General features: G+C 42.2%; 2 protein-coding genes across 5 annotated transcripts in view; one reads left to right on the top strand and one right to left on the bottom strand.

The window, feature by feature from the left end:
- Positions 1 to 510, bottom strand: part of morn2 (MORN repeat containing 2) — a 137,133-nt gene extending 136,623 nt beyond the window's left edge. Inside the window, exon 1 of one of the 2 annotated variants that reach the window (XR_011355883.1) lies at positions 356 to 510. Coding sequence is in view for 1 of the 2 variants with exons in the window: in XM_069931953.1 (XP_069788054.1) it covers positions 356 to 362 (7 nt within the window). In the remaining variant the exon portion in view is untranslated. The remainder of the gene's footprint in view (positions 1 to 355) is intronic. The other variant, XM_069931953.1, reaches the window with a different exon arrangement.
- Positions 473 to 12,981, top strand: part of dhx57 (DEAH (Asp-Glu-Ala-Asp/His) box polypeptide 57) — a 129,775-nt gene continuing 117,266 nt past the window's right edge. For 2 of the 3 annotated variants that reach the window (XM_069931915.1, XM_069931913.1), the window contains exon 1: positions 570 to 806. The gene's annotated coding sequence lies outside the window, so the exon portion shown is untranslated. The other variant, XM_069931914.1, reaches the window with a different exon arrangement.

The raw sequence follows: 12,981 nt of genomic DNA, 5'->3' as shown, positions 1-12,981 counted from the left end.
CAGAGTTAAATTAACGATAAAAAAAATTATAGAACTCCTATTGATAGCGTCGTTATCTAACTATACAAAAATCCTATTGAAAAAAAATCTAAGAAAGGGAAAGGCCTCTGAGCAGTTACCGGCGGCTTGATTCACAAGTGAAACACGAAAGTCTGCAGACGCTGCGAATTCCGTAAAAGCACAGAAATGCAGGAGGAATTCGGCGTCCAAAGGAGGAGGAGGACCTTGAAGATGGGCTCAGTCGCGAAACATCCCTCCTCTGGGCGCTGCGACACCCGCTGAGTTCCTCCTGCATTTATACTGACGCTATTAACAAGGCCGGGAGGGTCAGCAGGCGTTGACCGACGGCACTCACCCGGCATCTTAACTGAGCTTCCGCTGGATTTAACCCGGGTACCAGACAACCCAAACCCGAATTTAAAGCTTGTGGGTGACGAGGTCGACGCCGGCCGTTTCCATGGTGACCAACAGACTGCTTGACCCGGAACTTCGTGAAGGAGAAACTACTTCCGGAGCATCGGCGTTCATTGACGGAGCCGGTATCGAAGGAAGTGAGTCAGAATTGGGGAGCATATGTAGGGGGTGACGTGCAGATTGCTGTGGGGTTTGGTGATGATTTTTATACCCTAACGTGATTTCCTCTTCCCAAAGAAGCGTCAAAAATTTTCGGGCCTTGTTGAAGTTTAAAGCATTTCCAGCGCCGGAGGTTGGACCAATTTTCCACAAAATTACGCTATGTTCATGCAGGGTTAGCTGTGACTCTGTTCACAATACTTGAATCTGAAGTTGGAGCTGCAATCTATCAGGTGAGATATTCAACAGAGATCTCAAAAATCCTGTCGTACTATTTGGAGGAAGAGCAAGGGAGTTATCTGTCAATCAGCATTGTTTCGGTAAAACTCCAATAATCCAGCATCTGTGGAAAAGTGATGCAAGGGGTGGGATATATCTGGAACAAAATAAACGAGCTACTGGAGAAATGTAGTGGTTTAGGCAGCATCTGTGGAGGGAAAGGAGTAGCTGACGTTTCAGATTGAGACCCTGCATTAGGACTGCGTGTAAAAGGGAGATGTCCAGTATCAAGACGTGAAGTGGAGGGGTGAGGCAAGAGTTAACGGATTGAGTTTTTTTTCTCTCTTTCCCATATGCTAATCATCCACTAACTCAACTTTCTGGGTTCCCCATCTCTTCTCCCTATTCCGATCTGTCCACCATCCCTCCATTATGTGGTAACCCTCATCGCCTGCTTTCTTATCAGATTCTATAACCTACAGTCCTGAGTAATCTTCACTTAATACTCCCCAGCCTGCACTGACCCAACCTTCCCTCTCCCAGATCTATTTGCCAATCAATCATGCCTCTCCTGCATTCACCTAGCACTTACAAGTTCCTGCCTCACCCACTCCTCCCCCTCACCTATTTCAAGGTTCAAATTATTGTCATGTACTGTAATAAAAGCAGTGTCATATTACACAAAATTGCCTTTGCTGTAAAGCAAACAGATTCACCATCAGCAGAAATTGTCTGAGAAGTGTCTCTTACAGTCAGAGAAAGAGAAACAATAGAGAGTTCCCCTCCCCCAGAGTCACCGAGTGACCGTGGATTTGCCTCCAGTGCTCCTGCAGCCATACAGAGTCCAGTCCAAACCATCAGCAACCCAACACAAAATTTGAACCTCTGATATGATTAGAAACCTTTCAGCAACCTTGGCACCCTCTTGCATCCTGGTTCTGATACCTGGTGTTATATATTTAGGATAATGTGAACTATTTTGTAACCACATAAGATAACACCCTTCTCACTGTAGTAACAGTGCACCACTGTGGGGCATATGCATATGTATAGAGTGTGTGAACAGTTTCCTGAGATGGTGGAAGGCAACAGTAAATAAAATCTCTTCTGACATTTGAATCTTCCCAAGTAAAACAGAGACATAACATGGTGGCAGCGGTATAAGAGAACAGGAATAAACCCATACAATTGATTGTAAGTCACTGAAATATGAAGGGGGAAGAAGAAAAAATACTGAAAAAAAAAAATGGCTGGAGAACAGCAGTTCACCCAGTGATGGACTGGGAGACTGAAGACATTGAATCGTTTAAAAAGTTTCAGCAGAAGTGCAATTTATCATTCAAAAGCTATTTTAAAAATGCAACAGCAGAGGAGAAGGTTAGTTATATGCTTCGCTGGACAGGTAAGCGAGGCCTTGACTTGCTTAATAGCTGGAAACTTACAGAGGTGGAGAAAAATGGTCCAGAGCTGATATTTGCAAAGTTTGCTTCTCACCTTGAACCCAGGTCTAATCATAGAATTAAACGCTATGAATTTCAAGGATTAGCGCAAGAGACTGATGAACCTGTTGATAACTTCCTCACTAGACCAAAAATTGTTGCTGAAAAATGCAGATTTAAGTATATAGAGGAAAGGTTAGTTGATCAACTAATATGGGCGAATGCCCATCTTGAAGTACAAAAGTCTCTTGCAGGGAAGGATAACTTGAAGCTGGCCAAAGCCAGAGCCTTCAAAGCCACGAGGACACAAATAAAATCCCTATCTATGCAGACCCACCCACAGTGAAGAGAAGGAAGGGTTGATGCTTATAAAGAACACAATCAAAAAAAGTGCAAACGCCCCAAGATCTGCAGGAAGTGCGGCAGACAACAACCTTTCGATGACTGAAACAAATTCCTTGCATACGGTTCTGAATGTAGAGCCTGTGGTAAAGCAAACCATTCAGCGAAGATGTACAAGTCTGGTATGAAGAAAACAGCAATACCAGTGAAGAAAAAAAGACAAGCAGACAATCCACCATATTAAAGGAAACAATGAGGACTCCAACACCCAGATACTGGGCATAGAATCCATACATCTTCACGAGATTACGGGTGAGAGGAAAGAAGGAAGCGAGTTGCACATGAGGATCCAAATACAGAGGACAATCCAGAACAAGCCTACGATATTTAACCCAAAATGGATACTGGATCACAAAGCAACATCCTTCCACTTAGACTCTACCACCAGATGTTCCCAGAGAACATAATAAAAGGGTATCCAAAAGTCGGTGCATTGGAAACAGCAAATGTCACAATAATGGCCTATGGTGGACCCATGATCTAGCAGCTAGGGAGGGCTAAGATCAATGGCTACCATAAGGGAAAGAACATCCTCTGTACATTCTATGTGGTAGACGCAAATGGACCAGCAATTCTAGGTCTGGTAGCTGCCGGGAGTTGCAATTGATCTCTGTCAATTATGAGATCCAGATGAAGAAGATATCCAAAAGGATCAACAGAGACACTCCATTGGAGAACTGACCTCCAGTCACAAACAAGGCTGAGCTCATTAGCATGTGTCTGGAATGCTTTGATGATTCAGTTGGATGCTTTGGAGACTTTGAATATCATCGTCATTGATCCAAACTGCAAACCAGTTGTCCACGCTCCAAGGACAGTACCACTAGAGCTTAAGAAGAAGTTGGTGCAAGAACTAATGGACATGGAAAGGGTGCAAGTCATAGCCAAATTGACTGAGCCAACTGACAAATTCCATAGTGGCCAAAGAAAAACCAAATGGCCACTTGAGAATATGTCTGAACCCTAAAGACTTAAACCAAGCAATATGAAGGGATCACTACCCAACACCAACACTAGAAGGCATCGCAGTGGAATTAACAGGATCCAAATCTTCAGCAAGCTGGATGCTAAGTGTTGGGTATAAGCCAGTCCTCTGCTGGACATCATGACGCCAGTCATGATGTCAGCCTTCTACATATATATATATATATGTGTGTGTGTGTATATATATATATGTATATGTATGTGTGTATATATATATATATATATATATATATATGTTGAGGACTACACAAAAGAGTCTGGAAAAACAACCAACTGAAAAACCTCACAAAGATAAGCGTATACAGAGCCGTTGTCATACCCACACTCCTGTTCGGCTCCGAATCATGGGTCCTCTACCGGCACCACCTACGGCTCCTAGAACGCTTCCACCAGCGTTGTCTCCGCTCCATCCTCAACATCCATTGGAGTGCTTACATCCCTAACGTCGAAGTACTCGAGATGGCAGAGTTCGACAGCATCGAGTCCACGCTGCTGAAGATCCAGCTGCGCTGGATGGGTCACGTCTCCAGAATGGAGGACCATCGCCTTCCCAAGATCGTGTTATATGGCGAGCTCTCCACTGGCCACCGTGACAGAGGTGCACCAAAGAAAAGGTACAAGGACTGCCTAAAGAAATCTCTTGGTGCCTGCCACATTGACCACCGCCAGTGGGCTGATAACGCCTCAAACCGTGCATCTTGGCGCCTCACAGTTTGGCGGGCAGCAACCTCCTTTGAAGAAGACCGCAGAGCCCACCTCACTGACAAAAGGCAAAGGAGGAAAAACCCAACACCCAACCCCAACCCACCAATTTTCCCCTGCAACCGCTGCAATCGTGTCTGCCTGTCCCGCATCGGACTTGTCAGCCACAAACGAGCCTGCAGCTGACGTGGACTTTTTACCCCCTCCATAAATCTTCGTCCGCGAAGCCAAGCCAAAGAAAAAATATATATATATATACGTCTATGTATGTGTGTGTGTATATATATATATATATATATGTGTGTATAAAACCTGTATGTCAGTAGCAAAGTTAGTTTAATAGAAGTAAAGGATGAGAAAGCATCACATCTCCAAGTCTTAATTGTGTGAGTCCATACACAACAGTGGTGAATAGGAATGAAACGAACGCTACACATACTGCATGTACCAACCATGAGAAGGAAAACAACAGAAGAAAGGTAGAAAATGACTATCTAACAACCCTCAACAAATTTCCACCAAAAGATCAAGGTGAAAGCTCGCCAAGATGACGGAGGGAAAGTTCGTGGAATTTAACAAAGTAGAAAAAAGTTGGGATAACTACCTAGAACCTTTTAACTACTACTGCAAAGCCCACAATATTGTGGAAGGTCCAGTAAACTGCAAACGTGCCCTCTTCCTCAGTATAATGGGCAGCAAACATTCGACCTCCTTAAGACCTTGCAGTCCCCAGAGGATCCAGGAACGAGGACATTCAACGAATTATGCATAGCTTTAAGGAACTATTTAAGCCCCAAACCACCAGTTATGGCAGAAAGGCAACAATTCTATGAAAGGATACAAGGACCAGGAGAAACAGTAAGTGAATACCTGGCACCGTTGTGCAAACTGGTGGAGCATTGCCATTTTGAGCAGTTTATAAATCGGTCACTGCGAGACAGATTAGTAATGGGGCTGGCAAATTGCCAAGCAAGGCAAAACTTATTAGGAATGGATCAAGATGTTACATTACAGATTTCATATTGGGCTGTCTGCAGCTCTGAAATGGCAGATAAAAACTTGGATGTGGGTTAACCAGACCTGGTTGGGAGGTCTTCCTGCCAATAATAATTTCGTTGTGGGAAATACAATCACCAACCAGTAAACTGTTTCTTCAAAAATTCTAAATGCAATCATTGCAAAACAGAAGGACATATCAAAGCTAAATGTCTGCTTCTAAAATGCAGGTGGCCTGCAAATAAACAGGCGCTAAAGTCAAAACAATTACAGAGAAAGAGAGAGGCAACCTAGCAATGATGATGATAAGAGCCCAACGGCTGACCTTCAATCTCCTGAAATTTCAGCTCCTGAGATATTACACGTCCGAGGAATAAATGGAGGAAACACAGCAATCTTTATACAGCTAAAAATAAATGGACACCCCATAAAGATGGAGTTAGACACAGGGGCAAAGGTGTCCCTAATGCCGTTATATGTTAAGGAAAGCTTGCTACCACGCCTCCCGGTAAAAACAACTGAAATAACTTTAAGATCTGTTACAGGAGACAGAATCAAAGTGTTGGGGAAATGTATGGTCCAAGTACAATACAACAGCAACCAAAAGTCTCTCTTTCTACATCATAGATACCCAGGGGCCAGCACTCTTCAGAAGAAACTGGCTATAACACATTCCCCTAGGAAATCGGTAAAATACTAAATGTAAACCACACGATACCTCCCAGCCAGAACTCGACCAAATCCTCAACAACCACGCATGGTTTTCCAAAAAGGATTGGGGAAAAACAAAGGTGTTCAAGCCAAACTGCAATTAAATTCTTCAAAGCCAGAACAGTCCCATTTGTTATGAAAGGGAAAATTGAGGCTGAATTAAACAGACTAAAGCATGAAGGCATATTATAACCAATTCAATACAGCGATTGGACAGTTCCCATTGTACCCGTTCGAAAAGCAAACAGTGAGATTGGCATTTGCGGTGATTACAAAATCACCATCAATCCATCACTCAAAATACCCGAACACCCAATGCCCAAGGCAGAAGAATTTTTCCAAGCACTAAACAGAGGGTAAAAATTCACAAAACTAGATTTGTCACAAGCATATCAACAGATAGAATTGGACAAAAAAAATCAAAAGAATATGTGGCAATCAATACCCATCTGGAACTATTTACCTATACACACATGCCTTACGGAATTTCAGCCACATCTGCGATTTTTCAAGCAACAATGGACAAATTACTACATGGACTCTCAGTTGGATGTTACCTAGATGATATCATCATCATGGGCTGAAACGACAGTGAACACTTACAAAACCAGATTACTAGGTTTTAACCAGACTACAAAAGGCTAATATACAATTACGAAGTACAAATGCATCTTCGTGTGCCCCTCAGTAACATACCTTGGGCTTACAATCGACAATGAAGGGGTGTGAATGAACCAGCAGGAACAGAAACCATTCGCAAGGCCCCATACCCAACCAACAAATCGGAATTACAGCCCTTCCTAGGACTTGTTAATCACTACTGAAAACATCTCTCTATACAGCCCGCCAAACCAATTACTCAAGAAAGATCAAACATGGTATTGGAACATAGAAACTAAACAGAGTTGATCAACTAAAGGGAATACTAACGTCAACAAATAAGATGTTGATCCACTACGACCCTAGTAAAGAAATTATACTAGCCGTTAATGCTTCACCACTGGGACTAGGAGCAGTATTATCCCATTTCACAGAAAAAGGTGAGCAACCATTAGCGTATGCTTCGCAAACCTTAACCACAAGCAAACACCATTATGCTCAACTAGAAAAAGAAGGATTGGCAATAATTTTATGGTGTGTTTAAAGATATTGGTGGAATTTTTATTTTTATTTTTAAGGAAAAAATTCACCCTGATTTCAGACAGCAAGCCTCTTAGTTTAATCCTGGGAAAACACAAAGGTATACCAGTATTAGCTGCAGCCAGAATTCAAAGATGGGCCATGCTACTAGCGGCGTATAACTATGATCTAAAACATAAACCTGGAACATTCAACAGCCATGCAGATGCCTTATCATGCATGCTGCTACACGAGACAGAACAATGAGAAAAAATTATTAAATGGACAGCAGCCATTAACCAAGAACAACTTCAACAACTGCCCATTACAGCCCAGATGATCAGAAAGGAAACCCAAAAAGAGACAACATTAAGCAAGATCCTATACTTCACCCTTAATGGGTGACCCGAATCTGATATCATTACAGAAGATCTAAAACCTTACCACACACTCCACCATGAACTATCAGTCGAAGAAGGATGTTTACTATGGGATACCCATACAATTATTCTCGTCAAATGGCACACTACTATGTTATCAGAACTACACCACAACCATCGGGAATGGTACAAATGGCCCAGGTGCATGTCTGGTGGCCCTCCATAGACAGAGACATTGAAACAACAGTAAGAAAATGTAAAGTATGTAAGTCAATGCAGCCAAAAATGCCGCAAGCTGAAGCTAACCCATGGAAATGGCCATCCAAACCCTGGCATTGGATTCACTGGACCATTCATGGGTGAGACTTTCCTAATAGCTGTGGACACACACTCCAAATGACCAGTAGTTTCACAACTGAAAAATACCAAACCAGATCCCATGATTGACCATCTACGAGTTATCTTTGCCATTTATGGATTGCCTCATGAATTAGTTACGGACAATGGGCCTCAATATACATCAAAACATTTTATAAAATTATGTACAACAATTTCAGACATATTTTGACCAAACCCTATCACCCAAGTACTAATAGGGAGGCAGAATATTTTGAACAAACATTCAAAAAAGCAATCAAAACCATGAAACTTGATGCCTGTTGGACATACAAAATCACAGATTTCCTATTGGGGTACAGAAACATGCTGCATTCTACCACAGAACGCACCCCAGCAGAACTAATGTTTGGCAGCTAACTGCGGACTGGGGCTGTCCACAATTCATCCAGATCTGGGTCTCCAATTGCAAAAAAAAAACAGCATTACCACAGTCCTCACCTAGAACATTGGAAGTGAGCGAGAGAGTTCTGGTACAAGATTATAGACAATGAAAAGACCCATGGGTGGTAGGAGTAATTTTACAAAAATTGAGCCCCTGCTCATACTCTTCTAGTGGGGGACAGATTGTGGAAGTGGCACATTGACCAATTATGAGCATTGACTGACACTAAGGTCCATGAACTGCCTCATGAACTGGAGGAGGTGGAACCAGACCTGTCATGGCCTGTCCCGACCATCCCACCCTTCAGACCAAATGAGGGGGGGCAGAGACGGTCGTGGAGCCAAGCAGTGAGGAGCCCAGTAACTGAGACACGCAGCCAGGAGGGCAGCGAAGATGAGCAATCCCGAGCAAAGACTGGCACAGCAAACCACACCGAGGCAGTCCAAAAGAGAAAGAAGACCACCCGAATACTTTAAGGACTATGTGCCCTGATTTATTACTGAATACTTTCCCAATTATAATTACTCTGAGATGTATTTTAATTCTCACTTGTAGTCTTGGGCCCAATGTAATCTTATTAGTTTAAAGGGGCCCAGTCTGCATTTACTGCACGAGGGGGAAGAGTGTTGGGTATAAACCCGTCCTCTGCTGGACATCATGACATCTAAAGGTGAACTAGAACGTGTTCCAACAGAAGATCGATGAGACCTACAAAGGGTGTAAAGGTGCTCTTAGCATCGCAGACAACATCCTGGTTTTTGGCAGAGATGGAAAAGCTCATGATCCTCATCTACATGAGGCCATGGAGAGAACAAAATGAGCTGGAATTAAACTTAATGCAGACAATGCATTATAAAAGAGTAGGAATGCCAATTCTTTGGAATGGTGCACACTCCTGATGGGGTAAAACCAAGGCTAGAGAAGGTTAAAGCCATTGCTGAGATGGAGCACCCAAAGGACAAAAAGGAACTCAGAAGTTTCCTTGGGTTGGTCGAATACATGAGTTCCTTCATGCCACATATGTCAGACTACACAGCAAACATCAGAGAGTTGCTGAAAGTAGATGTGGAATTTCAGTGGTCACTATCACATCAGAGAAGTTTTGACCAGCTCAAAGAAATAATATGCAGAGAGATGGAGTGAGATACTATGATAGAGAAAAACCCCTCACTTTTCAAGTAGATCCATATAACAGAGGCATTAATTCAAGAAGGAAAACCAATAGCTTTTGCCTCAAAAACACTAACAACAGCAGAGACCAGATATGCCAATATTGAGAGAGAGCTGTTGTATACGGATGCAAGAAGTTTCACAAGTTTCTGTATGGAAAAAGTTTATAGTGGAAAGTGATTATCGCCCACTGGAACATACCCAGAGAAAGAACCTAAACAAGGCATCAGCTAGACTGCAGAGATTACTTCTACGACTACAATGCTATGACTTCAAATTAAAATACATACCAGGCAAAGAGATGGTGCTTGCTGATACCTTGTCATGACTTTCTATGAATGAAAAATAGGAAATAGAAGACATGGGGATTAAGATACATCAGCTCGTCCTTGTGACCAGTGTTAAAAGCCCAGAGGACTCCAAAGTTCAGCAACAATAGAAATTCACCAAGACAATGGTTACTTAAACAAAAGTTGCTTTTAATTTAACAAAACAGGATCAAACTTTAACTTGTTACTTTTAACCTAACTTAACCACCCCTTCTAATTCTAAGCACTTGTGTATATGTTCAGGAAAGTTCTTTGATTCATCCAATTATTCATTTTTCACTTCTCCAAGTTTACTGGTATCAGGCAATTCTTATATTGTGCACAGAATATAACATTTATGAATTGTCACCAGACTCTGGTGCTTAAAGTTAAATGGTTACTGCTCAGGAAGGTTCTTGTTGGTTTCAGAGAGAGATTTGTTGCTCGTTGGACACTCACAAACTGATTTCCTCCAATCAGTCACTTCAGTGTCTTGCCGAAGAAACTTGCCCCATCATGGGTTTTCCAAATGATAACCTTTTCCAGGTCACCACAGAATTCCTCTTGTTTTCTTTATTTCAGGAGATACAGCCAGTTCCTCTTGTAAGGACTACAATGGTTTTGAACAGGCTGAACTCAGAACTCACAATCTGTCTTCAAAATGGGGTTTTTCAACATGTCTGCCAGCTTGCCATTTTGCAGCCTCAACTACTACTGTTGAACGGACTTTTCTCTCTCTCTCTCGCGCGCGTGCTCTCTCTCTCTCGTGTGCGCGCTCTCTCCCCCCCCCCCCAATGAGAAACCGCCTGTTTGTTTTCCTCTCTCTCTGCTTGTAAAAACCAAAACTTCTTACAGGGTTCCAAACCCAATCTTTGAAAGATCTTATCAGCTTCTGACCATGGACGTTATTGCCCATAAGCAAAAGATCCACATTCTTCATTGCTTTTGCAAAGCCAACCAGAGCCTGAATGTCTAGCTTCAGCAAAACTCTTGCATTTTAATTGAGATGTCTTTTGTGAAATGTTACTCTGTTTGTGAAGAGACCCATAACCATACTAACATAACTTGTAACACCAGTAATAAATTAAGCCAGATCAGAGAAGAAACCAGTAAAGAAGATGTGTTGCAAAAGCTTTCTCAAGTAATACAAGGATGGCCAGAGAGGATAAAACAGATGCAGCCTTCAATATGTCAATATTGGTCTATCATAGATGACATATCATTGGAGAATGGTGTTCTGCTGGCTGGATCAAGACTGATTATTACAGGTGCAGAAAGAGATTCTCCAGAAAATATTTGATCACGTGGGGATGGAGAAATGCAAACTCAAAGCCAAGTCAGCCGTGTTCTTCACTGGCATGTACAAAGACATTGAAAATATGCTGGCTTCATGTCAAATATGCTAAAAGTACAGAAACACACAACAAAAAGAGGAAATGATTTCCACAGAAGTGCCTGCCAGACCATGGCACACAGTGGGATCAGATTTGTTCACCGAGAATCTACTGCTCTAAGTTTCCATTCGTCAAAAGGGTGAAAGACCTGAGAGCATCAACTATCACCTCAGAATGAGAGTGCTTCTTGCTGAACAAGGAATACCCGAGCAAGTAATATGTGATAATGGAACACAGTTCACGTCAGAAGAATTCAGGAAGATGGCTACTCTAAAGATCATGGGTTCATTGAAAAACAAGTGCAAACTGTGAAACGTACACTAGTTAAGTGTCATGAAATAAAAGAAGGCCCATACCTAGCTCTTTTATCATTACAAGCAACATATTTAAGGGGTGACATGAAGTCCCCGGCAGAACTTCTAAATGGCAGGAGATGTAAAACAAATCTGCCAAGCAAAATACACCCTCCAGAAGACCAGGAGGAAACCAGAAGAAGACCGGCTGACATGCAAATAGAATGCCAGCATTATAACAAACATTGCCAGAACTCTTCAGAGGTCAGCATTTCCATATTCAAGACCCAGTGTTGAAAACATGGACCCCAGCAAAGGTCATCAAAGAAGCTGAGACACCAAGCTCCTACATTGTCGAGACAGACTCTGGCAATGAGCTGAGGAGGAACAGAATTCACATCTGGTCAACACAAGATGTGATGAAGCAGAAAGCTTTAATACCAGCAAAGCCTGCAAAATCAAGTGAAGAGACCACAACCACTAATACTGAAACATCAACACAGCAATTGTCAAGTGAATCACAACAAGCTACATCACCTACACATGTACCAGCAACACAGAGCCCAAAGGTCGCAGCCAAATCCACAAGATGGTGAAGTAACATACTGCCACCAGTGTGATATCGATAAGAACTATTTAAAAATAGTTGTGTAAATAAATTAGTGTACAGGTTCAGTCACTTAAGTTGCACTGGAAAGAAAGTGATAAAGAACACAATTTTTTTTAAATCTTGAGAACTATTTCGTTAGAATCCACCCTTCTCACTGTAGTAATTGTAGTGCATCACTGTGGGGCATATGTATATGTATAGAGTGTGTGTGAACAGTTTCCTGAGATGGTGGAAGGTATCAGTAAGTAAAATCTCTTCTATTATTTGAATCTTGCATCTCTAAGTTATTTAAGAAGCTTCCCAAGTAACACAAAAGATATAACATCTGGTACCCCTTCAGCTAGTTTCGAGCCACCTCCAGCAGTCTGCAGCCTGATACAAGTCCCTTGTCACCAGTCGCCAGCAGCCCACAGCCTGACTGGTTTCCTCACCTCAAGTCACCAACAACCCGCTGCCTATGTTGGTCCTTCAGCCATATAACCCCTCACCAGTCCATCGCCGTGGTCACCATCCTGTAAGTCATGTCCTCTGCTTCTCCTTCTCAGAAGAGTGATAGTCTCATTTTTAGATGCTCTGCGCCAGTCCTCTACTTCCCTGGAGTCTGCAATTTATAGGCTATCTCCTCTTTATACATTCGTTTCTAATGCAGAATCTTGACCTGAAATGTTAATCAATCGTTTTCCTGTACAGATGATGCCTGGCCTGCTGAGTTCCTTTCAAATTTTTTTTTCCCCATCCTTAAAACTATGGTGCTTTTCCAAATAATTAAATGTTATGCTATTTTTATCCCAAAACAATTCCATTACAATTTTTCATTCACCTTTTTCAAATGTTATTTAGTAGTATAGTAAATTTACCATAGAATCTTGTGAGTTTCAAGTGATTGTGGGAAATGGGACC

The sequence above is a fragment of the Narcine bancroftii genome, chromosome 4, assembly GCF_036971445.1.
Source record: "Narcine bancroftii isolate sNarBan1 chromosome 4, sNarBan1.hap1, whole genome shotgun sequence".
NCBI lineage: Eukaryota > Metazoa > Chordata > Chondrichthyes > Torpediniformes > Narcinidae > Narcine > Narcine bancroftii.
Note: the sequence above shows the minus strand (reverse complement) of the source record. Positions and strands in the feature narration are given on the sequence as shown.